Raw genomic sequence first — 27,434 nt, 5'->3', positions numbered from 1 at the left:
AATCACTCTGTCAGGCTCTGCAGGCCCAGAAGTATGAATTAAATCTGAAATCCAGGCCTCAGTTTGGGTGGGCAGTGTTCCTTAAAGTTGTAAAAGCACTCAATTAATTTCCTCCCTCTACTTCAATAACAAGTCTATAACTTGCATCAGGAAAATCCACACAACTGCAAGGGCAAAGAATCACCATAACCAGTAACTTACACCACCTGCCAGAAATAAGATCACCTCAACAGTTTGCAATTCAGAGGTTAATCTTCTTAAAGTTTTAAGACAAATCACTACACATTATCCTACTGCAACTACACTCTTTGGCAGGAGAAGGTCACACCACCCACCAAAGAGAAAAATACCTGTCTCTAGTGGTTCAAACCATGGCACATCATTGAAGGACTATTTTAGCCACCTTCCAGACAGCCTCAAATCAGTGAGAAATATTTCTTTTCGTAGCTTCAAATTAGCCTTTAATAAAGAACTCTGATTGTTTCCCCAGTATAAGCCAGGCTGCCTGACACTGTTTGGAGGATAACTCATCCTCCTCCAAGCAGAGGTACAACCACAACTCCTTTGGTGCATAACCAAGAGAGGCAAATACTGATTTCTTTCTTGATCAAACAGTCCCATACCTGAGCCTCCTGTTGTGCCTCTCAGCTGAGATATTACTCCTTGAAAAAGAACAGCAAGTCACTTCTGAACCATTTCACAGGCAACAGCCTTTTTCTCCCCTCCTACATGAACTGAAATGCCAAATACCAAACCTATTTGTAGCAGTCAGGATTAGTTCGAACAGGAGAACCACTGAGAGGATAAACTGATCTGAACATTTATCTAATTGCTAACCATCATTCCTACTCATTAGTTTATTGTACCCCAAATGCACAGAGTACTTAATGTAATGGAGAAAGTTTAACCTGTGCCTGGAGGAACTCCCAAGAGCAGGAAAGAAACTGAAATAAGATGAAACTGTAAGAGAAACCAATCTCAAGTTACAACCATTTCTGATAGCAGGAACATGGATCTTGGTTTTCATTCTGAAAGAACCTCTTTTAGCTGTTACTGGAACTACCCCAAAGAGAGATAACCCTCAGTCAGATAATCAGGAAGTTACACAAAATGTAAATCTCTGCATCAACATCACAGAATACCAAGAGGAGATGTCCTACAGGCCCTAGCACTTCATGCTCCTGGCTGTTTTGATGTTCTTGCCATCTCTGAAAGTTGCTCTGGAGCCATGAGACAGCAAGTCACCTTTGAAAAGTACAGAGACCTTCAGCTTTAGAGGAACATCATCCTGGGAGCCAGACATCCCAACTGTGCCCCTACCACAGCCACGTGAACACAGCCCTAATGCAACTTGCTGATTGCATCAGAGCATTGCAGTTGGGGTTGGTGATTGCTGGCACCACAAACCACCACAGTGTCCCAGCACCTCAGCCCCATGCAAACACTCAGGCTGAGATGTGATCACTCTGCAGGCAATCAGTGTGCAAGATCATTACCAACCACCTCGTGCAGCCATACCTTGAAAAGTGACTCCATGAAAGAGGTATGAGGGTGAGGTAGGGAGGAAAGAGGAGTGTAGTGTTTATTTCCTTCTAACTTTCCATTTCATATGCATTCAGTGCCATGTCAGAACATGTTCAGACATTTATTCCCCTCCCCATTTACTCTTCCTCCCAATCCTTGTCCTACAAATTTTTTCTAGGATCAGAAAATTAAGCTGAATTCGTTTCTCTTTCTTATGCACCCAGAGTAATAAAAAAAGACTTTGCAATCCAAATTCTGCACTTGTGTACACCTGTGTTAACCCCATTGTCCTCAAATTATTCCCTTAACAATGGCTGTGGGTTTGTACAGGTGTAGAACAAGTCCTGCAATTAGAATTTAACAAACAATTCCAACAGCAGAGAGAAAAAAAAGTGAGACTTGAGCTCACTCCTTGTGGTATCAACTAACATATTCAAGTAGCGGGGGGGGAGAAAAAAAACCCACAAAATCAAATTTCAAAGGTAATTTAGGCATGTGCAGATGCTGGCAGGAAACTCAGGAGATTTCCAAATACTGCCCATTTTCTACTTAGATCCACAAACCAGAGCAATAGCAGAGAGTATAAATGAAGTTGCTTCTCATTTGCACCATTTTTTTCAGTATTCTCTTTAGCCTCCTTCCTGCTTCACCAAGTATTTTGCTTCCAGAATAAACTTTGTATGGGATCACTTATCATGGAATAAACTTATCATGGGATCACTGTTTAGGACATGATCCTACAAGCCCAAAAGCACAGACCCAGCTGGGCTGAAGACAATTCCTCAGAGGGCTGGAATGGAGGAAAGCCCAGAGCGTGCGCAGGACCAGGGCTTTGCACCACCACCTCCCAGGAAGGGAAGCATCTCCAAACTGCTTCTCCAGTCAGAAACAGCACCAAGAGCAGGCAGAGAAGCAAAACGGGGCCAGGCAGGAAAGCGGGACTGAGGAAACGTCACACAACAAGAGGAGGACATCAGCTGCTTTGTGTTGCCACCTCAACTAAACTTGACAGCTGCTCTTCCAGGCTGAGCTGGATTTTACACAGCTGAAAGATCAAATAAAAGCTTTCTGTTGCTGTCATGAGCTCTGGCTTGCAACCACCACTTCAAATGGGCTTCCTCCAGCCCTCTTTCTCCATGCACCAGCCAGGACATAGACTGCAGACCTGGTTAGGCTTTGTTGTGATGGATAACTTGGTCACAACAGCCTAATGGGAAATGTTATCAGCTGGCAAACAAATGAGATTGGTGACTTTACAGAGCCAGCAATTACTCCTCAGTCACGCAGAATTACTACAGAGAACTCCACACTGAAGATATGCCCATTAATGACAAATTACCAAACCAAGAAATCAATTACCAGCTGAGAAAATAATGGACAAGGGCTTAGACTGAGAAAGCCACTTTCAAGAGAGGTCCATCATTTGCAACAAGTACATTCTCAACAACAGTGGGTCCTGGTACAATTAGTCCCACACTGGTACTCTTTCAGGATGGCAGACATCACAACTTGTCTGCAAACCATCAATGGCTGGGACAAAATAGCATCATCTAAAAATGGAGACACTGTTCAACCTGACTGTGGCATTGTCCAACACACAAACCCCACTCTATGCTCCAACACTGCACAAGCAATTCAATCAGCATCACTTCCAGGAAAATCAATGTCTCCCAACTCCTCTTTGCAACTCCAAGACAACTTCCCCATGATCAGAAAGCCCTGCCATATTCACACACCATGCTCACAGATGAGGGAGCTGAACTAGAGGAGCACGTGCTGCTGAACTTTAATAGGCATTTTTGAATTGCAACCTCCAAGACAAGTAGTTTTTCCATAGTTTTTCATGTTTGGGCACAACCATGTAAATAAAAAAGAAGTCTGCTTTTTGCTAAAACATAAGGAAACTAGCCAAATTCTTCATCATCATCATTAAGTGGAAAGTAATTGAAGAGGGATGAAGGGGGGGGGGGAATCAAACTATAGAAGAACACATGACCTCTGAGATACAATATTCACAGCCATGGCTACTTAACAAGGTATCCATAATCAGCAACAAGATCTTCCTTTACCCTCTGGTCCACGCCTTAGGAATTCACCGCACTTGCTGGCTGATCCCAGGTCCCCAGAAGAGAAGAGGGGAGCAGACAGACAGCACTCACAGGGTGCCAACAGAACACCTGACCATGCCAGAGGCCTTCCAGGCAATGTGACACAGAGAAACACAAGGCAGGGTGAAGACATCGGCCTAAATGGCTCCTCTCTCCCTCCCTCTGCACTCAGATGTACAGGTGAATGAAGGGGAGAAACATAACACTGACTAAATGATTAAGTAAATTAGCCAAGGTTGCCAGCTCCAAACCTTAAAGTGGAGATTCTACATTATTTTGGGGAGAACAAATAAAAGGCAATCACAGAACCTAAGCAGCCTATTTAAATGGAACTGAAATTACCAACATTACACCCAGGGTGATTACTTAAGAAACTCAAGGATCTTGGTATTTTCTTTTCTTTAGAAGTAAAGGCGTACAGGAAATTCAGCAGTCACATTTTCTTCCTGGGGCAAGAACACCCACACTGCTCAGTCACTCATTCACTCCCATTTTTCTCTGTGCAGTGTCTGACCAAGAGGAGCCCAGACCGAGTCCTCCAGACACTCCTGCATCGTGCACAAAAACAATCCCGATTTTCACAGTTTTATTTGGCTTGCTCACAAGACTCAGTCTCATGTAATCCACGGGCCTGATCCTTCTCCTAATAAGAGCAATGGCAAAACTCCAGTTGATTCAGTAGTTCTGGACAGACCTTGCAGCGGCAAGAGGATAAACTTTAAGGGCCCAAGCCTTATCCATTCACTTTTCTTGCTTCCACAAGTAATCCTTTTAAAAATAATGGGACTGCTCCTAAGAGTCAAACATGCAGGACTGAATGAGAGCAGAAAGCAACAGAGAAATAATATTTGGGGCTCCCCCTCTACCAAAGCACAAGTGCATTTTCCCAAGCGTCCTCTTATTCTGGTAAATCAAATGACAGAACTAAAAAAACCCAACCAAACAAACAAAAAAATTAAAATAAAAATAAAAGCAAAATGCCTAAAAATGCCATTGAAGGCAGGAAGAAGAAACCTAAGTCCTTCTTCTTTTTAAACACAGACAATCAAATGATGAGTAGCTGAAAATGTGGCCACACACACACACTCCTTCATATACACATACATACAGAGGCAGTTCATCAGAAGTGAATCGGAGAGAGAAAGATGAATTTGAACCCTTTATCCCCTGTCCTTTATAAAGGCTGCCACTCAGTAAACGGAGATTGCTCTAATTACTGTGACAATTCTGCACCCCGTTCAAACAACTTTTGTGCTCTGGACAGGTTTCTCCGCGAGTTTGAAATTCTTGGCCTGAGAACCACTCTTGTCTAAAAGAGGTTTCTCGTTGCAAACGCAGAATGCAACACTAACAAGTTGTCCCTCTTTTCAGCTCCTTTCATTCTCCTCTTTTCCAACTGCCTGATTCAGGGCTTAATGGAAACTTGTCAAGGCTTTTCTTCCCACAAACCCTGTAGAGCCCCAAGGCAATCTGTGCACAGAGCAACCACAGGAATCTCATATTGTCAATTAAAATTGAATAGACACCTGATAACCAAGTATGTGTTCAAGGATAACATACATCACATGCACATACACAGATGTACCTGTGTAGCCAGTCCAATGGCCACATTTGGGCACACCAGCAGCACAGCAACTCACTACTTCCCACTTACAACCACCCAGTGACACCCAGGTTCTAGTTTTCACTTTTTCATTCCATATTTATTAAATTTAATTTCACTCCTATGAAATAAAAAACAAAGTACTTTCAAGTACTGTAGTCGAGCAACAGAATACAATGGAAAATAAACTAAGTACATGTACCAAGCACTTGGCCTTTAATAACCCTGGGGATTGTAAAGATATTTAGCTGCTATCCAGATAAAATAAGCTCTGTGGATATTCTTTACACAGAGGTTTGTGACCAATGCAGCAGTTATGCTTGTGACTAGCTCCTGTAAGTACCTTCTTTAATTGTAACTGACACAGACATGATTTAAACTACATTTTTATGATGTAGTTTAAGAATTAATAAAAATCCCATGGGAGAATGTAACATGGATTGAAGTAAACTCAGGCATTTGCTTAATAATAATAATAATAAAAATCTCAAAGAACTTGACTTCCAGATAGACAACTATAATCTGTAACTCCACTGAAAGGGAGAAAACGTTCCTATTAATGTCCCATAGAAAACAAAGACAGAAACACTGACTGCCATCTTATTCTTCTGATGTGTTCAAGGTCACACCTTCCCTTGGATTCTTTAATATTGGCAAACATTTATAATAGAGCAGTTTCAATAGCTGTCTGTTCAGCCTGGGTGTAGATCAATGCATCATCTATACGCCGACTTCCAGACCCTGCCTATGTCAGAGTAGTGGTCCTGCTTTTATAAATCTCTTAAATCTAATTAAACCAATGCAAACCTCTTACTGTCTATGCTCCCAAACCAGTTCACTCATTTAACCAAGTTAAAATTATTCAGGCTAGGGTTTAAAGCAGTTCCAAGAGAACCTTTATTAAATATTACTATCAGTTAAAAACAGAAATCAATGTAGCAGCTTTTCTCCACAACAGAAAAGCCTATAGTCTCAGACTTTTCCAGATCATTATTTAAGGAGTCACTGACTCCAGTGGGAGTTCGGATGTGCTCCAAGAGGTAAGCCTCCACCTTTTCTTGCTCTATTTTTCCCCTTTCTTAAAATAGGACAATTTGTTTCTATTGTATCAACATCCAAGAATCTCTCATATTCTCCAGAATGTCCTTTTGCAGTATTTTCAGATTGGCAATTTCTATTACTTTATTACTTCCCACACCCTCCTTTTGGAATGGTTTTTTTTCGGTTTTTTTTTTTTGTTGTTGTTGTTTTTCTTGGTTTTTTTGTGTCTCTGCTGCATCACCACCAGTAGTGACTTAAGCAGCAGAGAATGATTTTGTTGTATACAGCATCTTTCATGCCACAGATAGTTTGGAAAGACCTAGAAAGCTGTGAGATACACACAAGTTGAGCACATTTATATATTCATACTTGGTAGCCAAAGTAATGTAATTGTACTTTTAGTGCCTAGGGCACTAAAACCTGCTCTGCCAAGAGGGGAGAACAGTTATGCAGGACTAATTGTGTCAGCAGGAAGAACAAAATGGTCAAGTCCAACCAGAGTCCCCCCTGAATTCAGCCTCACTTCCTAACTAAATGCTTGTAGGAGTTTGGTACCCCAAACATCTGACCGCGAAAAGAAACTGCCCTCCCATCTTCTCCCTCCTTGCACTTCCTCGACCAAGCAGCAAAGGCATTTCAAACAACATAAATCCATTCTCCACTCAAAGCCTACTTGGCTCCTATAATTTCTATCATTTTCCTGTCATCATTTCTTCTTTGCTGAAGCCAGCAGCATATGAGTCAGAGAACAATCATTAACTTTTACAACTTCCATACAAATCCACCTACTCGTATTAGAAAAGCAGAACTGACATGCAACACAGCCTGGGACCAAACCCTGATGCTGCCAGGATGCTCCACACTTCTGTGCAAAATACTGCAGAAGCAGGAGCTCATTCAAGAATACACCATTGGAAATGTAACTTGACTTCTCCCAGCCTCCCCCCCTCCTCCAGGAGCAAAGGACTATGATGAAGGAGCTATACATCAATATCATATTTAGTTGAGTTTGGCATTCTCAACGCCTTCATCCACTTTTGAAGAACTTGGCCATTGGTTCAAGACACACGGGGCCTGATGCAAAGCCCTTCGTTATTAATAGAAGCCTTTTTTCCACTGACTTCAATGGATCTTGGACCAAGCCCAAGGAAGACAAGATTTCACAGCAGTAAGAGTGACACACATTCTGCACATTGAAAAAAAAAAAAAAAAAGGCAAAAGAAACAATACGAAGCATTTACGATGTCAATCTGTAGCACACAGTTTTGTTTGTGTTTTGCTTTTTTAAAATACGCTCTAGGCTGTTGGATTAGTGCGCCCAAAAAGTCTCTCTGAAGGTGGAAGGAATCACAGGCAGATATGAAATGCTATGGTGAGATACATAACAATCCCAGTACCTCCCTCAACTAGGATACCACAACATTTCTTGTAAGTTGCTGTAGCCACACTTGAAAGTGTCCCAGCACTATAAACTCCTCCAGTAACAGCTACAGTATTACCCATGATGAATTAATTTATATTAATATGGCTATCACGCGCATTTCCATATGAATCCCATTGTTCTGGAATATTAATAAAAACCTCACTAAGTGAAGTAACATGGTACCCCTACACTTAGTTTAAGGATATTTAAAATAAATACATTTAGAACAAAATTGCTAATATCTTTAGTTTATCAAATTTGGCACAGCAAGCAGAAACCCAGCTATCTTCTCAGTACGTATTTGTAGCATCACCCGTTCCCATTCATTCTGCATTTTCTTAGAGAATCTGCTGTACCCTACATCTGCAATTCATTGACTTTACAATTTACCACATGTTGAGATGGAGAGGTCTCAGCTCCATTTGAATCACTGCACAAATATGCAAGTGATTTATCGTTTTAAAACTAAAGACTGCAGAAGAACGACTCCACTTTTCCTGAACATTACTCCTTCTGGCAGACCATGAACAATTACAGCGCGTACTAATTAAGCTCTGTAAATGTGCTGTGCCCTGCTAATGCCTACCAGGCCTCAAATTTAGTTGCATGAAGCCAAACTTCAGCCAGGGACTTAACTCATTCAGCACTGCCCAGTTGCCTGAGCGTGACCCCACAAAGAATAAGGGTCGAGGGTTTAGCCAACCTAAAACAAAAGCGTGAGACTGAACAGATTTTTGCCGGAAAGAATCACAGGGGGGAGATGCTGGAGGGGGTGGGAAGCATCTTGGGAATGAGGGGAACATCCTTGTTGATAACCTGTTAAAAAGGTACAATACCACACCAGCTTTGCAGCGCAGTGCTGGGGGATTCGGATCTGTCCCTGGGGGCTAATAAGTCACAGCGCTCCATTGATTAGGGAAATGCATAAAACCTTCAACAAAACTGTACAGCTATTTGTGGAAGAGCTGAATTGACAACCCCCTCTTTTTTTCTTTTTTTTTTTTTTTTAAGTCAGGCTTTACATGGCTCTAGAAGAAAAACATATGTCTAAAGGAGTGCAGCTTTCCACCACACACATAACCCTGCCTTTTTCTTAAATTAGTCTCCAAGGACAACAGTAACCTAGAGGGAACCCGAAATCAACTGCTGGAGAAATTAAAGCTAAAAGTAACACCTAGGCATATTTGAGTAATCACATTATCTTGTTAAAACACACACACACCCCCAGCACAGACAAGACTGCAGCACTTCAAATCTGACGGTCCACTCTACAAAGCGTGTGTAATGGGGAGTGAGCAGAGAACAACGAGCTCCGCTGAGCCAAGCACTGTTTCTTCTCGGGCCCCAGACTCTCCTGACGCTTAAGAGTCAATCCCCAGATCCCAAGCTTCCCCTCCAACCATCCATTCAAATACTGGCGTTTCCCCCGCCCCCCCCCCACAAGTTTCTGCAATTTCTCCTCCCGCTCCAACATCCCTCCTTTGTCCTCCAATTACTCTCCAGTGGCCCCCCTGCTCTCGCAGTGCCTCCCCCCAGTTAACCCCTCCCAAAACACCACCCTGTGCACGTCCCCCTGCTCCCCTCCACGCTGACCTACGCGTCCATCCCACACTGTCCCTTCCAGAAGGACACGGGGCTTCTCCCCTAAAAACTGCCTCTAACCTCAACATCTTCATTCATTCAGTGCATGTTTTCCCTTAACGTGGGCTTTTGCTGCTTTCTAAGAGGCCCTGTTTTGTACACACAAACCACTCTAATATCTGTATTTCCAAGCATCCTCCTCCTGCATAAAACCCGAGGCAGTTTTTTTCTTTCGTCCTCAGCTCAGCGGTATGTGAGAAAATTAAAGGACATTTCCAGGTGTCATCTGTCTTTAAATGTTTGCTTGTGCCGGTATCTAGGAAATGCTGCACGATACTGCCGAGACCTCTGTAAAGGACATGAGCTGTGCTAAACTTCTTCCCTCCTTCGGCCTGGCTGCATCACCCACTGCCCAGCCTCTACAGCACCACAAGCGTTAATTATAAACTTCGGAGCCTACGTAACAAAAAAAAAAAAAAAAAGCACAAACATAAAGCAGCGGTTGGGAGGAGCAGTAGAAATATTCTTCGCTTTTAGGTGGGGAGAGAAAGGATTTCCATATCTTCCCCCACACACCCCCAGCACCACACTTCATCTCTCATTGCTTATAATTAGTGAAAGAAATTTGACCCACTGCCAGTGTCTGTGGACCTTGGATATTATAAGGCCAGCGTGGCGTCAAATATCTTAACATTCATAAGTGTTATAGGCTGTAAATAAACCCCGTGGATTTATGACCCTGCCGTGCTTGCCAGCAAACGACTGTGGCACATTTCTTTCAGCAGACCTGTCGAGGTGCAAGTTTGCCTTTGGTTGTAAAATTAACCATTTCCTTCACAAATGTGCCCAATTAAAAGTCAAAGTTTTAAGGCTTACTTACATATTTGCCAGGACATGGGACTAAGGGGACACCCGGGGAACACAGCTTTAAACATCCCCCCAAACCTCACAACTCCCTCCAAAGCAAAACTTCTCACAACAGCCCCAATGTGCAAGGAAAGTGTCTGATTTCACCAAAAAGCCCTGAAAAAACCCCAAGGTGACACCCCGGCCACTGTTCTATCTCTACGTGCCTATGGCCAGCCCTCATTTTTGCCTGCTCTGAGGTTGGGGGGAGCAGGCATCTCCCCCCAGGCTGTGCCTGGAGAAGGATCTCCTCCCTTCCCCCAGGATAATGTCATCTGCTTCCTGTGTAGGAGAGCATTTGCTAAATCCAGGTTGTCTCATGCTTAACTGCCAATAATCCAACTTCCACATAACTCCCAGACAGCTGGGAAAAGGTCCTTAGAGTTTTTAGTCATGGTACAGAAACACACGTCCACACAAAAAATCTGCAGCTGTCCTTTTTCTCTACACCACATTTTTTATCTGATTTTGGGGCCCACTCATGAAAGTCTTGACAAATTTAAAACATTTTTACCTACATTCTGGTTTACAAGCGCCAGTGAAAGCTGCAATATATTCCTTCCCCCCCTCCATCTTCAGCTGACAAATCAGCACATACTTGCTTGAACAAAAAAATGAAGGGGAAGAAGGGAAAAAAATAAACCACACCACTCTCTTCAACATCCTCAGTCGTTGTATGAATGCATTCAAAAAACCTGGAAAGGCATCTACTGTATTTTTTTACACTACAGATCAGCCACTGGTGCACCTATAAAAATTGTTCGATTTCCAAAGCAAATATTATTTTTAATGAAGTGCAGTCCTGCAATTATCCTGTACACTCAAGTAACAGTACTGCATTATATTGTTTTGCAAGGTCCCAGAAACATGAAACTTTTCTCTAACTAATTTTCATAGCCCCCTGAAGAGAAACTGATGGAGCAAGCAATGCAGCATTTGCTCCAGAATAAAATCTTATCAAGGAAATAAAAAGAAAAAGAAGGAAAAAAAAAGAAAAAAAAGAAAAACAGAAAAAAGCATAGCATTAAAAATAAATCAGCATCTTTACTGCAAGTAAGTTAACAAACACAGTCTGTTTGCCCTTGTATACCAGCTATGCTAATGCTATAGCAGAGTGATTCAGCAATCTACCTAATTAAGCACGAGCAAAGTTTCTTTTATGGAGGCTCCATTTGATTTACACCACAGGATCATCAGTTCTTATTTAACAGCTTGTTTTTACACAAGTCCAGAAACTTTATTAAAAGCATGTCTATTAATTTTTTTTTAAACAAAGCAAATAATTCACTCTCCACTGAATAGCTCTGTATCATAAAGTACCAAAGTGCTGACATATTAAGTTGTATCTACATTATTAATCTAGTTGGTGGACATTAATACTATAATCCATACTGCAGACATTAAACCTCAACCATAAAGATTAGTAAAGAATTAATATTGTCACATCGAGACTGAAACCTTAACACTCCAGCCATAAATATTTCTGAAGGAGATGAAAAACAATTAGCATAAACACCAAAGAAGGGCAAGAACACCTGTTCTTTTTCAGGGCGATAAGCATTTTATTGTTCTCTATTTAAAATGTAATGACCTGTGTAATTACAGTAATATTACATTGTATTGCAAGGGCTTGGAATGTCACACTTTGAAAAGTGTTGTCAAAACAATTGGAGGGAGGGGAAAAAAAAAAAGGACCACCATTAACCCTTCACACCCCAGGGTCTAAAGCTTTTGTAATACGAAGGATTACATTGTTTGATTCAGTAGATAAAGAAAAACATCAATTTTTCAAGGCAATTAATAAAAAAAATGTTTCCTCCTAAACATAAAAATCAAGGCGGTGGGGCTACTCTCCAGCACAGCTATTCCCGACTCCCAAAGTTTGGGGCCAAACATAAGCTTATCCCTACAGCCTCACTCAGCCAGCAACAACTCAGGGGAAAGGAAGATGCAACAGCACTAGTAAAAATAAGAGCATCCACCAGCAGGGTTTTCTCACATTACACTGCATATATTTGCTTACCAAAAGCATTAACCGAGCTCCAAATTTAAGCTAAAAATCAAGTACACCACTTCTATGTTTTCCAACTCTGAAAGGAAAACAGTCTCCTTTATTACCCACAACATGCAGCCACCCCAGTTCCTCCACAAGTGCAGGGATGGAACTGGTGCCCTCAGATGCGTCACTTCAGTACTATTTGACTAGACCTCTATTTAATAACATCTATTCTCATAAGCCCACCACAGTAATCTATCAACAGCAAGATTAGCATGCAAAAAATCTTTGATTTTTAAAAATAAAATTATTCCTATCAACCTTGATAAAGAGTTTGCAGTATTTAAAGCGTTATCCTTGAGAATAGATTATTCCTCATAAGCAGATTTTATGATGCTTCATAATTCTTCACATTCCTGAAGCAGTAAAGGAGAAATTGCTGCCCACAAGTTTGCTCTTGAACAGACAATTACAGGTACGTTTAAAAAACACCATAATCCCACTCCACCCCCAAATAAAGCAACAAAAAAAAAAATCCAGGAAAAAAAAACCCACAACAAAAAAACCACACCCACAGACTTTTAAGATTGTACAACAGCAAAAGGAAAAGAAAAACAATTTTGCTATGTATCTGCATCACCTCTTTACCTTGCATGCTCTGACACTCAACAAATATGGCTCCAGGAAAAACTACATAAATAAAAATAAAATTCATAATTATGCAGAACCATCTATACCTTTCCAACGCGTATTTAAAAATAAAATAAAATCAAACAGGAAAGAGAAAGATCTAGTTCATCTGGAATTGAAAGCTGGTACAGCAGAGAACTAGAATCCACCTAAAAATAGTGTGTGACAGACAACAGCTATCCCGCTGAATCTTTATAATATTCTGCTCTCAGGCCTAAATAAACAACTTTAATTTTTCCTGGCTATAATTAAGTGGCAGGCAAACAAACAAGCATACGGAATGTGAAAGAATAAGGTTAAGAAGATAGGAGAAGGTTGCTGGAGCCTGGATGTGGAAATAAGAAAATTGCCTATTGAGTGTGGAAATATCCTTTCAGAATTCATCTGATAACACAAGCAGGCCACCTGCTATACCAACAATAAACCAACCTGTAAGCTTTTGTACAGCACCTTTAATTCACACGGACCCAACATTCCTATGGAGGCCTTTTTTAGCGGTGGGGGAGCAAAGGGAGGAATGCTCCAGGAGAGCTGACTGCTGAAGAACCCTACCCCACATGCTAAGGGAAAAGGGATCTGTAATAAAGGTAATGAGGAAAAAAAAGAGCTGGAACTGGTGTAAGAAAAACGCTTTAAGAAAAAGGCAGCAGAGGTGTGCTTCCGATTAGTCTGCACTTGGAACAGTGGAATGCACTGAAGGTAAAAAACGAGGGGGAAAAAAAAAAGGAATACAAAGCTTCACAATTCGTAACAAAGTGATTTGGAACAAAGATTGTTTTGCCATCTGGATTCTGGTACTTATGGAATTTGGAATTTATCACCATCATCCATATACATGTGGGCGACCATATTCAAAAGAAAAAATATAATGCATTCAGCCCCTGAATTCCCCTCCCCATCATTACAATTGCAAACTGCAGTCACCCCTCTGCTACTGTCCCAGAAATCACCTCCTCACAAAAAGAGCCTCACAAGCTTCCAAAATAAAACTCTGCCACAGCCCTAAACATATGCAAAGACAGAAAACCTTCCTCACAACCTCCCTGTCACTCTACATTTACTAATCTGCGTCTACTGACGTTTTACTAAGTGAAAACAAGACTGACCCGATGTTTAATATTTTAATGCTTTAAAACACTTGTAGATCTGATATACTGAAGTTGTCCAAGCCCTCAGTCATTAGCACGGCTTCAACATCTACCCAACAGTAGATCTATTATTGTAAATCGCTATCTCGTGTTACCACAAGGAAAAAAAAAAGTGTATAAACACACATGGTGATGGTGGGAACGCTTCAGACTCAGAAACACCCAGAAGAAACAAAACAGCAACGCTAAAGCCATCGGTAGGAATCAGTGGTGTTTCGAAGTCCCAGTGGATTTAAGCATTCAAAATGAAAAATTTTTAAACTCTTTTAAAAAGAAAAGGAAAGGTGACACTTGAGAAATCTGATGTTAGAGTAGAGCACACCGTGGGTGACACTACGAGCGGGCAAAACAGCTGGGACTACAAACCCACCAGCAGACCCCAAAGTTTCCTGGGATCTGGGCTAAACCTCGCTCCAGCTGCAGGCACACGCAGACCTGCACCCCCTGCCAGTGAACCCCGAGTTAGGGGTGAAGAAAGAAAAAAAAAAAAGGTAAAAAAACCACCAACAAAAAACCGGACGCTTTCAGCAAATTGTTTTCCTGCCAGCATACTTCCAAGAGGAATTTTGCTCGACTTGTCTGATTATTTTTTGCGCTGCTGTTGTTGTTGCCAGAGCCAAGCGAGGCGAGTTGTTTCCGGACTCAGCCCCGTGCCCCGAGCGCGGCTCCCCCCGCTCCGCACCGGGACGGAGCCGCTCCCCGGGCTCGGCCCCGGCCCCGGCGGGCAGGGCAGCGGCGCTCGGCCCCCGCACGCCGCGGGGCGCGGATCGGGGCGGCCGGAGCGGGCTGAGCCCGGGCACAACTCGCGGCACGCACGGCCCGAAGGGGCACAATGAAATCGCCGCTCCCGCAGGCCGGGGCGGGCGAGGGCAGGAGAGGGTTAAGGGGGAGGAAAGGGGAGGGGGAGCCGGCCCAGCCGCCACGGAGGAGGGCAGAAGGCGACAGATCACCATGGAAAACGAGGAGTTTGTGGAGGAGCGGATCTCAGGCTCGGCCGGGAGAAAATAACCCCCCTCCCCAAGGAAGGGGAGAGGACATGGGAGAGAAGGGAAAGGGGGGAGGGGAAAAAAACCCGCCAACCCCAAACTTCTTGGGTTTTTAAAAATTTCTTTCCAGTTTTGTTTTGAGGCTGAAATAGGTGTTGTTTGGAATTTGTTTGCTTTTTTCTTCCCCACACCACCCCCCCCGCAGCGGAGGTTACAAGGGCTCAAAAAAAAAAAACTGCCCACAAAACTGAAAGTAAAAAAGAAATTAACAACAAATAAGAAAAAGACAAAATAAGAAATAAACGAGGGGAAAAAATAAAAGGAATATGGCGAAGTGTAAACAATCGCCCTCCCGCCGCGGCCCGCCGAGTTTGGAAAGTTTGCGGCGCGGGGGAGGGGGCGGCGGCAGGGCCGGGGCGAGCGAGGCACCGGGAGCGCGGCGGCGGCGGGAGCCGGGCAAGGAGCGGGGGGGAGAGGAAAGAGACGGGGAAAAAAACCGGCACTTACCGTTCTCGCCGTCGGAGAGAGCGATCCATTGGGCAGATACGGGCTGCTGAGGTCGGGGATCATTATAAAGGGATAACCCGGGTATGGTGGGCCCTTAAACAACCCTCCATCTTGCCTCTTCGCAGCTAACATGGCGGGGAGACACGAGCGGGAGCGGGGAAGGAACGGGGCAACAGGGGGAAGAGAAGGGAGGAGAGGGGGAGAAGGAAAAGTTTTTTTTAGCAAGTGTCCCCAAAAGAGGAGCCGGGCGCCCGGCGGAGGGGCGGCGGTGCGGGGCGGGCGGCGGTGCCGGCCGGGCCCGCGTACTCACCTTCCTCTAAACTTTCCCGGGATTTATCTCTGAAAGTTTCGGACCGAGGCGGGGGCCGCCGCTCCGCCTGGGAGCGAGCCGGGGGTCGGCGTGGGGCAGTCGGGGAAAGGGGTGGTTGGGGTGGGGAGGATGTTTTTTAGGGGGTGAGGGGGAGAAGGGAGAAGAGGAGGAATGAAAGGCGAAAAAGAAGGGAGAGGTGCGGGGAAAAGGTGGAAGGGGAAACAAACAGAACAAAACAGAAGGCATCGTTACACAAGTTGGTGCCGCGGAGAAAGTTGGGCGCCGGCGGGAGCGGGACCCGGCGCGGCGCCCCCGGCCCCGGCGCGGCCCCGGGCACAGCGCGGCCCCCGCCCGCCCGCCCGCCGCCCCGAAACGGCCCCGCGGGGGGCTTCCCCCGTACCTCCGAGTCTGAGGAGCTGTTTTGATTCGTTTCTGATTCATTGACGAGAGACGACTTGACATCAGCTAAATCCCTCTCCGCCGAGGAGTTCTCGGAGATCTTCTCCTCCTGCTCCCCTTCGTCTTTGAAAGAGATCAGTTCATCGTTGGCGCCCAGGTCGTCCCCTCCACCGCCGTTCAGCTGCGGCATTTTCCTCCTGCTTCACCCCACCAGCAGCAATTTTGCAAAAAGGGGAAGGGGAAAAACAAAAGAAAAAAAAAAAAGGAGGGGAATGGGGGGGGAAAAGGAAAAAGAAGGGGGGGGGGAGGAAAGTTTGCACCAAAAAAGAAGAGTCCAAGGTGAAAGTTTCTTTTTTTTCCCCTTCTCTTTCCTCCTGGGGAGGGGAAAAGAGGGAGGAGGAGGGGAGGGAAATGTCTCTTCTTTGCTCCTTTGCACCAGTGACTTTAGGCTTCTTCCTTTCCTTCTTCGGGATTTTCTCTTTCTTTCTTCCCGGGAGCTGCTCGGCGTGTACTGCGCGCACACGCACACCCGCGCACGCACTCGCGGAAAAATTAATAATAATAAAAAATATATAAACCGTGGGGAGGGGGGAGCAGCGGGGGGGGAGGGGGGTTAAAAAAAAAATAATGCAACAAACCAAGCCCAGAAGTCAGCTGTGACGGGGGGGCAGTCGCCGCGGATATGGGGAGCCTGTGCCGCTCGGGTTTGAGTGAGTTGAAGTTGGACTGAGAGCTTTTCAGTTCAAAGGCGGCGCTGATTGACAGATAGAAAAAGGGGGATCGAAATCCGGAGGAACGGAGAAGTCTGGGATCCGGGATTATTGACAGGGAGCGAGAAACACACCAGGCACTTAATGAGATGCAGGAGAGGGCGGGGGCTCCCCGGTGACGTCTGCATAAATAAACAGGTCTGGGGCGCGGGAGGGGGAGGAGGAGGAGGGTGGGGAAGTAGGAAACTAACAATGATCCTTTTTGGCATGGGAGCGGGAGCGCCAGGGGAGGGCAGCGGGGGCGGGGGCGCCGCTGGGGGGGCCGGCACGCAAAAGGAGGGGGGAGAGGCTGGCCAAAAAAAAAAAAAAAAAAAAAAATTTAAAATTTGTGCGCCGCAGCTCAGAGCTGCGGGACGGGGGGAGCGAGGGGGAAAACACTCGAACGGGTGTCCCTGACTCCGCGCTCCGGGAGCGCCAACTTTTACATTCTGGACATTAATAAACATATCATCCCCCCGCAGCCCGGGTTCTCCTGAAGGATGTTTGTGTGCCCTTATTATTTGGGTACATGTGACGGCAGGGTGGTGCGGTGGGTGCTTTTTTTAAACCGTTAACATTTTTCATGCCACTCGTTGGAGGCAAGAAACTCCAATCATAATAAACACTAGAATATAGTAAAAGCCTTTTTTTTTTTTTTTGGGCAGCACTTGGTCCTTGCATTTATTATGGTTATAACACGCAGGATGAAAATGTGTGAGATCACTCGCTGAAGATCAGATATTTCCAAATTATCTTATAGTAAGGCATAATGTTTTCTGGTCCTTGATGTAAAAAAAAAAAAAAAAGAGAGAGAGAGGAGGAAAAGGAATGTGACTGCTAAGAAGTTAATTAGCATGGCAGGACGGAGAATCAAGGACTCCCAGACTTCAGAAGTGAAAAGTTGTGGTGGCGTAAACATCGCGCTGCTGGGGGGCACTCAAAGGGAAGGGGGGTCCGCGGGGTCCCTGCCCGGTCCGGCCGGGGCTCTGCCCGCGCGGCAGCGAAACGGGGAGCGGAGTCCTGCGGATGCGAGAAATGGCATCTGTTCCCCGAATCTAATGTGGCGAGGGGAAGGGGAAAACAAATTGATCTTCCAGCAGTGACAAATTGTAACAATGGACGAGTCAATTGGAAACTTTAACATGGGCAAGGAACAAAAGGAGGGGAGTGGGGAGGGGGGTGGGGGGAGACAGTAATTTCAATGGGAATTGGTAAATTGCCTAATGGAAATGGTGTTTGAAAGCAAGGGACAGGCTGTACTAAATAATCCAAACATTCCTCCAGAAATCTAACCTGCTGCTCATGCTAAGGGTCATTCAGCACATAGGGTTTCCAAAACAAAGCCAATTTGTCATGCAATATTTAGAGAGTTTGGGGGTTTCAGCTAAACTGTCTTCTATAAAAGAATAATAAAAATAATAATACAGAGATCGACAAGGCTAACACGAATTCTCAGGCATTAAAAAGTTCACATAGAAATTTGCATACTAAAGGGAAAGATGCAGACAAAATAGAAATAAAAAAATCACTGCAACTTACAACTTTAATATTAATCAGTAAAGCAGAAGTAGAGTGAAAGGAAGCATGAAAAGAAGTAAAACAAATGTGTACATTTAATCAGACAGGATTGCATAGGACACAAAGAACAGGGCTAATTAGTCTCAGCAGGTAGGGACTAACCTTCAGACTTCATAAATAAATAAGTCTGTGAACAATGTCTAAGTGGGAATATGGAGACAGAAAAGGGATTATTTTAAGACACCAAGTAAAAACATGACTAATGAAATACTTCACTGTTAACTCAATGTACAAATGCATTGAACGGTTTCTTTTTCCACTGGTCTTTTGACTAACTTGCTTTTTACTTTCAGAAATTGCACTGAATAACTGTCTGTGGGTATGCACGCTCCCCATTTACCCCTGATTATATACTTACTGTCTCTGCAAACTAGTGCCTTGCAGAGTGACACCTTAACAAATATTCTCCATTTTTGTTTGCTTTTTGATTTCAGACGCCTTTATATCCCAAAACAATACGAGATTAGAAATACAAATGTGACAGACTCCTATTTATTTTGCAGGGCCATGTGCTATAATTTGATCCAAATGAACAAAAACAGTTGCACAGTTTTGTTTTGTTTTCCCAAGATCTTTTTACAATCTGCTATGGATTTTTCTTTAAACAAGCATGCTTTTGCTTCAGTCCCAGCATAGTTGCTAACTACTTAGTAAGCACCATCAAAAGTTAGGGTGCAGAACAGAGGCAGTTGTTTCCCATAGCTGGTTGCAGAAGAAGGGCCTGATTCCGTAGAGGCTCACACATGAGTCACATCACTGACAGGTGACTTGTGGAGGTGATGCCACACCCGGACTGCTCGTGCAAGCAATGTTACTCACACGAGTAAATGCTGCCAGAAGGGAGCTCAGTGCTGTTTGCCCCAATGCCAGTGGTGGTCCTGGGTGTGGAAGATGGCTCTGGAAGGGCAAGGGGCTGTGCCCCAGCTGTGGAAGGTGTTTCCTGGGCACGTTTTTGCAGTTTTGCCCCCATGGTGTATTCAGAGGAGTCCCAGTATATTCAGTGAAGGGCCAGGAAACTGGTCTTGAGTTTTCATCAAGTTCTTCCTTTTGCAAACTTCCAGGGGTTTATTTTCAAACTGCAGCCTAGAGCGAGTGTGGTTGTGAAGTCCAAGGACTGTAGATGGTTACTGAACCAACTCGGTTGAATGAAGGTAGTACAAGTCACTCTGGATGGCTTGTGCATCTGATTTGTATCATTTGTCCTTATGTAACAATTTGTTTCACAGTCAGGGAAGTGAGAGCTCTCCAGGGGTCAATAGCAGCTGTTGAGTAGTAGAGTCTCAGATGATACCTTGGATTTTAAAAAAAAAAAGTATAGCGTTTTACAGTGAAAGAAACACAATATTTAAAAAAAAAAATAGAATAAAAAAATTTCAAGCTAGCCCATGTCACGAAACATGATTTATTGTTTGAATAGTCGATTTTAAGTGACAGCTGGAGAGACAAAGCCAGGTGCTCCACATTCGAGAGATGTTGTCTTTCTTGCCAAAGCTGACCTCTAGCACAGATGAAGAAGTGGAAGTGCCTTTCTCCAAGCTTTTGTAACCCTCACCACTCGGTGCAATTGTACCACATCTGAGCTGTGGGGTTTGGTGACTGATGACGGCGTCACCATTTTAGACTTTGGCCCAACAGTTTGGTCCCGAGACTCCTGCAGTAGAACAGCAGCAGTGAAAAACCTTGTGAGCTTCACCTCACAGCTCACAGCGCAATGAACTGAAGAGGGGAGAGGTTGACATGGGGCAGCCAAGGAAATTTACTGTTTTATGAGGAATGTTTTGGAGTCTTAAACATCTCACCAAAGGCCCAAGCCTTTACTGGAGAAATATGGCCTGCTAAATGCCAGCTGGATCTCCTGGCTAATCTTTACATATTTGGCGTGAATCTGTTTTCATGGTCTTCTCCAAGAGGTCCCAATGTAGGTTGCAATGTGTAAAATTCAAATTATTTCTTTTGGAAAGATAAAAGGACTTTGGTTGACCAGGCTGGGATTTGAGTCTACAGCTCAAAGGAATCTGCATGTTTACAAATAATCTTGGATCATTAAATCTGCTCTGAATGTCAAAAAAAAAAAAAATCAATATTGAAAAGGTTCCAATAACTGGAAGCAAACACATCTGCCTAGTGTCTTACCAGTACTGGCTCTTCCAGAGTTAGCAAAGAGGGGAATTTTTTTCTAGGGCAGACAAGATGACAGCATGAAAACACAGAAACCATGGCTCCTGTCTGCAGTCATTTGCATTGACTGAAACAAGCACACGTGAAAATTCAAGAAACCTATTAAACAGGAAAATATCAACAAACAGCCAGATCACGGTGCTACTGCCAGATTTCTTTGTGGCTTTAGATGTCACACATACTGACCAGGTCACTGTGTGCTACTAGATAAAGGAGGACTTTCTATCCTCATTTGATGGAGAAACATTGGAAAATTAGTTCCAAAAAACTGCATGCATTGTTTTTCAAGCTCATAACACAGCTTAATGGCTCTCAATCCATGCTCTGCTTCCCAAGCCATGCCTATTGCTCAGTAGGAACATCCCTCCCTTTTAGCACCTAAACCACAGCTGTACCACTTGCTTTTGTTAGAGATAATTCTGTCAAATAATAAAATCGTTAATGGGTAGAAATATGCATTCATGCAGGGATTATTCACACTTTATCATGAGGTGATATCAAGCACTATAGGAGTGAATGACAAGAAATAGGCTTCTGAAACACGGAGCCCTCCATAAATATACCATTTTTATTGACAACCCATCTTTTAACCCTAATAGTAATGGAAGAAATCCAATAAATGAAACATTTACTGCATAACTTGCCTTATTTTCGGGTGGTGTCTGATTCCTTTCTAGCTGTCTCTAGAAGATGTTTTTAGCCTAATTTGCTCCCTAGAAATTTCACTCGCTAGAGTTATACATCTATGACGTTTTATTGCCTGAAGCCAAGTCTGAATAAGAACTTTCTTAAGATATACTTATCCTAATGTCAGTCTACAAGAACTGGGCTGCTTTAGTTTGATTTATTTGTGCAGCAGAGATATGGTGCACCTATATAGCTGGCCATGGCCTCAGACTGTATCTAATACCCCAAACACAAACAAGTGAAACCAGCAAGTTTAGCATGGTTAGTTACAAGTAGACACTTTGAAACTAATCACCTTAGATTTGTATTTATATGTGTCTGTTTTCCAAAATAATCAAAGCAGAAGACTGTTGTAAACCACTCTGATTTCACAGGAAGGGTGAGTGTAGGTGTTTATAATGTCTGTATATGGTCACAGGCACACACCAAGCACTAGCCAGATGCAGTGTGCTTCAAGTGTCTAAGGAACACAGGTTGGCATTGAAGGACCAGGAGCACAGAGGTCACTGGCTGAGCTTGCAGACCACTGCCTGGCTGGTTCCCTGGGCCCTTTCTTCTGCCTGCTGCCTCTAGCACCCACTTGTGCAGTCAGTCAGTGCTTTGGAGCAAGAGCCTTCTTTTTCTTGGTGGTTTTGCTGGTCCCTCACCAGAATTTGTGCATGTTATGGTGATGCAGACAATGCAGTGATAATAATTTGGCTTGAACTAACGCAGTGTCAGTGAGGGTGGTGTTGTAGGTGAACCATGGCTGAGAGCAGATGGTGGTAGGCAAGGAACCCAGCAAGCTGAAAGCCCTGAGCATGCCCTGGGCCAGAAGGGACTGTCCTTTCAACTGACACACAGTAATTAGCTGCGTGTGCATTTGTAGTCTGTTGCAATATGAGGTAAAAGGGATTAGTTTTGCAATGGTCTAGGAACATGAACATGCGCCAGCTGCATTCCAGCTGTAGGGATTCTGGCTGATGGATGACAATAGTCAGCACAGGGGTAGTAAGTTCTTAAAACAATCAAGTTTAACAGCAGAAGATTATTTGATCATACCAAGCAATCAAAGAACCACTCATGTTGGAAGGGACATGAAGACGCCTTCAGTCCAGCCTCCTGCTCAAAACATGTTTTAGCTCTGAATTCAGACACGTTTGTTGAGGGATTTGTTCAGTCAGGTTTCAAAAGCCTTCAAGGACAGAAATGAGAAAACTCTGAGTTAGGACTTTGTGTTTATTCTTTCTGAATTTCATAATGTTCCTGTTGGCTCATTCCTCCAGCCTCTCCAGGTCCCAGTGGACAGCAGCTCTGCCCTACAGCATATTAATTGGACTTTCCAATTCAATGTTCGATGTCCTCTGCAAATGTTATGAGACCTCCTCCAGGTAATTGATGCAAATACCAAAAAGGACAGGCCCTGGTTTAGGCCCCTTTACTACTGCACCTGCCATTGATAACCGGGGCTTCAGGGCATAGTCACCATTCTTTGAGTTTGGTCATCCAAACAGTCTTGTGTGCATCCAATTGTCTGCCTATTCAGACTGTAATGTCCTAACTTGGGTGCCCAAGTTTCCTCTCCTGAAGCCATAGATTTGTGCTCTGCTGCTTGTCTTCTTCACTCCTGTCACATTTGTGGCTCCTTGTAGTCACTACAGCCACAGCTGCTGTTGTTACCACATCCCTGTCCAATTCTTCCTTGCTTGTGAGTAGCAGATCCAGGAGACCATCACCCACTTTTGGCCATCCACCATCTGTGTTACGAAGTTTTCCTCAACAAACTCCAGAGGCTTTCCAACCCTACTCCATCCCACTGTTTTGGTCTTTCACCTGAAGTCAGAGAGGTAAAATTTTCCCAGTAGCCCTGTGGACTGTTACCTGGAGACTTCTAATTGTGTAAAGACATGATTGACTTTGTCACCTTAATCAGATGATCTGTAACAAACCCATCAGTGTTACCCTTACTGGGTTGCCCTCAAGCTCCCAATCAGCCTGCCTCTGTCTCCTGTTTCTGTATATTTGTCTCCTGTTTCCATGCATTTGTGCTGCTCCTTCACATAGATTCTCATGTATTTGTTGTCCTCGGAGCCCAGCCAAGTCAGTGCATTCCCTCGTGCCTCAGTTTTTTCTCCAAATCAGTCCACTTAGATTTCATGTTCCTCAGCGTACCAGTCTCTGGCACCGTGTTTTTCTGTCCCAGATCCCTCAGATCTTCAGAGCAGCCTATGGCCACTGTCCTAAATGCAGCCAGTAAGGGAGACCAAGAGGAGGTCATTTTGGGCTAAGACAGGAAGTTTTAATTTAGGCTAGGAAGTGAATGAGTACTGCATTTCCTGCAAGGCCAGAGTTAAGCACGCAGCCCAAAGCCCAGGAAGGTCTGCAGGCTGGAACCACATGTCCACATGAAATGCACTCCACTCAGGAGCCACCAAAGGCAGATTTTCATTTTACAGAAAACTACATGAATGAAAAGGTTTTCCTCCACAGAAGCAGTTGTTACCAGTATTTTGCACAGAGCCACCTCTATGCCACTTCACATGCAAACAAGCTCCTGACACATGAAGCTTTTACAATCATATTAATTAATAGTTGATCTATTAATTCATAAACAAAGTAAACGAGTTCTCAGGAAAATCCTTCTTAACTTCCTTGAGAGTATTCCAGTAGCTTGACCAGGCCATTCATAATAGAGATATTTACTGTATTTTACTATTTCCTAACAAATAATTTTCTGATTAATAATTCTGCTTTAAAACTTGCTTTGGTCTTTCCTTTTCTTCCTCCAGCTCCTGAAGCATATGTCTTCCTTTTTTTCTTCCTCATTTGGCAAAGGCCTCCCAGCTACATCAAGCAGTTTCAAGTCAGCCAAGGAGATAGACAGAGCTCTGCTGAAGGAGCAGAGCAGTCTCTCTTTGTAAAATATGCTGCCATTTATCAGCAGACAGAGGTTTTTCTTGCAACAAGGAATCTGAGCTAGTGCATACCAAAAGAGTGGCACTGGAGACTTTGTGGTTGGCTGTTGTTTCAGGCACATTCGGCGTTTACATAGCCTGAGGACATAAATGAGCAGGCAGGAGGGAATGGACAGACCTTGCTACAGCACAATTAGGTGACAATGAGCTATCCAAAACAATCAGGAGAGCAGCAACATCAAGTGCTTTCCCTGCGTCTCAGGAGTCCTCCCAAGACTTATTGCATCAGAGGCTCTGTCTATTGCTGGTGCCTCTAGATGGTGTCTCTGGAGAAATGCAGTTGTCAGGCGCTCTGGAACAGGATCCTTTCTGGGAAACTTCTTGCAGCCTGAAATATTGCAATTAGCTCCAGTGGAGCTGGTTTCTGAGCTCCCTGTCCTTACTTAATGCTAGGAACAGAAGAAATGGACCTGGAGACATTACAGGAGGCATATGTAAGGGGGGTAATTTACAGGAGTAATTCCAAACATCCTCCATCTACTAGACTGGGAAAAGAAGAGAAAGGTCTCAGCACCTTTCTGCTCTGGTTCTTCAAGCCAGTCTTTCTTGGCTTACTTTCTCCTTCATAAAGCTTGCCTCTGAAAAAGGGAAGCCAGGGAGCTGCTCTCCTGCTCTTCCACCTCGGCTCTCTGGATCCATTAGCTCCTTCCAAGGACCCTAATCCCACAGAGCTCTGTTTTACAGGGGAGAGATCAGAAAGAAGGTTGCAATTTCAAACCAAAAGGCATAGAAGATTGTGATCAGCCTCTGTCCCACAGAAAATGCACCGTGTTTGGATTTCAAGGCATTTGGTAGATGTAAAATTCCACTGGAGACTGTTCTGTTCAGTTAGGGAGACACAAAGGGCAAGGGTGGGTCCTGCATTCACAAGAAGAAACCCAGTGTGTTTTGTCTGCTATTTTACCTGAAGCTCAAATCTACCATTTACACCTGTTCCATTTACTTTTCTTCAACAACTCACAGGTTGTACAAGAACCACTGTAATTCTTCAGGCAACAGCACCCTTAGGACATCTCCTACATCCGTGGGAAGACATAATCTGGCATTCAAGGCATTGTGGTAGAATTGGCATCACCACAGTTTGCCTGGGGCACCATCTTCTTCCTGTGCCTTGCCAGCCTGCTTAGCTTAGCCTCCTTCTCAAAGGCAGCGAGCTAAGGCAGCGAGCTAAGGCAGCGCTTTTGCCAAAGAGGAATGCAGAAGAAAGCAGAGATTACATAGATAGAATAACATTGGCCTCTAGATTTCTTTGCTGGCCCAGACTGGAGAAATCTATGTTCAAAAGACCTGGGAAAACTGTGCCCATGGTTATGAAAATACGTGTGTCCTCAGGATTGCTCTCTTTGTCCCTCTGACCTAAAGAAATCTTTGTCCAGACAGGAGTGGAGAACATAGCTAAAATAGCACATGCAGTCCATTTTGCATACTTTCCTGTGGCACTAGGACTAAATGATTTATAACTGAAACATTGACTCTTGCAGTACAGGACAATTACAGGAAAGTTGGCAAGGCAGCAATTTACCATCTTGTAGGAATATGAAATTCCTTTCTTCCTCCTGCTTTCAAACCTGTCAAGTGGCAAACTACCTTCACTCTCTTTGGGAGGATAATCAAAAAGTTGCAGAATCAGACCTTAAGTTGTTATTTTCTGGACAAATAAGAACTGTTGTCAATGACCACCTATGGCCACCACAGGACATGCAGGGAGCTTCTACTGTGCCTTGGGTACTTGATATGCCCAGAAATCCTCTTCCACCAATTAGGTAATTTGTGCATGAATCTTTTACCGAAATCCATGAGATTCTTCCTGTGCACAAATCTAGTTGTTTATGTTAGAAAATGGGTATTATATGCTCTTTTGGCAATGACTGTCTATTTTTACTAAGTGCCTTTACAACGTTTAGCAGAAAATAGCAATGTTAGTTTTGATTTAGCACAACAAAATTTTTAAGAATATGTTTGGGTTTTTTTCTTCAAGCAGATGTTATTTGAATTTAAGCACTACTTTAATACAAATAAATAAAAGTAGGATTTTTAGGAGATTATTACGATCTTCAGCCCTGAGGTCCTGTATTACAGAGGTCATTGAATTTCAACAAGTGGTTCCTGCCATGAGTCTGTCATTTCTAGCTGAGCTACAATATTTCATTTAGAAAGACATCTGACCTGGTTTTAAATATTTCAAGTCAGAACTCCCCTTCCACTGTAGGCAAATTTTGTTCCAGCGATTGTTCATTACCCTCTCTGGGGAAAAAAGAAAAAAAAGGAAAAAAGAGCACCGCAATTCTATTTCAAACTCATTTCCCTCTTGTTCCAGCCATATAATACCATAAAAGAGTATCATCTTGTATTGCCTTTTCCTCACCAGTAGCTTTCATTCCTTTCCTGCTGTTCTGTGGTCCATGACTGAACTCCTCTTGCCTTCACATTTTCCTCCCTGGCAGCAGAGGGACACCACAGGCAGAGGGCTCTGCTTGTGTTTTGCATATTGCAGGATAAGGCAGTGAAAACAAATTTGAAGATTATCTGCAACAGTAACATATCAGAGAATATTTTGTCTTTCCTGGCCTTAAGTTGGTCATCTGAGTGGCCTGCAAAATTAATATAGAGGCCCAAACAGCAGCTTATCCCAGCTAGACTAAAACATCCCCACTGTGCAATGCCTCACCTTGCTGTGGTACCTGAGTTACTCCATTGACTGCAGCCAGTGCCTGCAGGACTCACAGAGACTACACACAAAAGGTTTATATCCCTACAAGCTGGACTTCACTTCTAATGAAGATACTTTCTAGAAGGAAAATGCTACTAACTGCCAACAGAAAATGTCTTTGTATACCCTAAATTTATTGTCTGGAGTATAAAGCCACTGTACAGTAAACTCCTATTTGCATTCCATAGTTGAAATCTTGGCCATAAGGACTCTAATGGATAGACATTTCCATTTTTTAATAAAGAAAGCACTGAGAGACAGCCATTTAGGAACTCTGGTTTTAAGAGAAATGCGAAGATTGTGACATTGGGGATACAGTCTCTTGAACTGGCACCAACATTAATTCAATAGAATAC

At 43.7% G+C, this 27,434-nt stretch overlaps 1 protein-coding gene across 9 annotated transcripts in view; it reads right to left on the bottom strand.

The window, feature by feature from the left end:
- The window catches only part of TCF7L2 (transcription factor 7 like 2), a 168,194-nt gene extending 151,776 nt beyond the window's left edge, over positions 1–16,418 (bottom strand). For all 9 annotated transcript variants that reach the window (XM_058810063.1, XM_058810065.1, XM_058810064.1 and 6 more), the window contains exons 1-3: positions 16,224–16,418; positions 15,824–15,890; positions 15,514–15,638 (exon numbers count right to left, since the gene is read on the bottom strand). In XM_058810063.1, the coding sequence (XP_058666046.1) occupies positions 15,514–15,638; positions 15,824–15,890; positions 16,224–16,412 (381 nt within the window). In that variant the 5' untranslated portion in view covers positions 16,413–16,418. The remainder of the gene's footprint in view (positions 1–15,513; positions 15,639–15,823; positions 15,891–16,223) is intronic.
- Between the last annotated feature and the right edge of the window lie 11,016 nt (positions 16,419–27,434).

Source organism: Ammospiza caudacuta, chromosome 9 (genome assembly GCF_027887145.1).
Source record: "Ammospiza caudacuta isolate bAmmCau1 chromosome 9, bAmmCau1.pri, whole genome shotgun sequence".
In the NCBI taxonomy this organism is placed as follows: domain Eukaryota; kingdom Metazoa; phylum Chordata; class Aves; order Passeriformes; family Passerellidae; genus Ammospiza; species Ammospiza caudacuta.
Note: the sequence above shows the minus strand (reverse complement) of the source record. Positions and strands in the feature narration are given on the sequence as shown.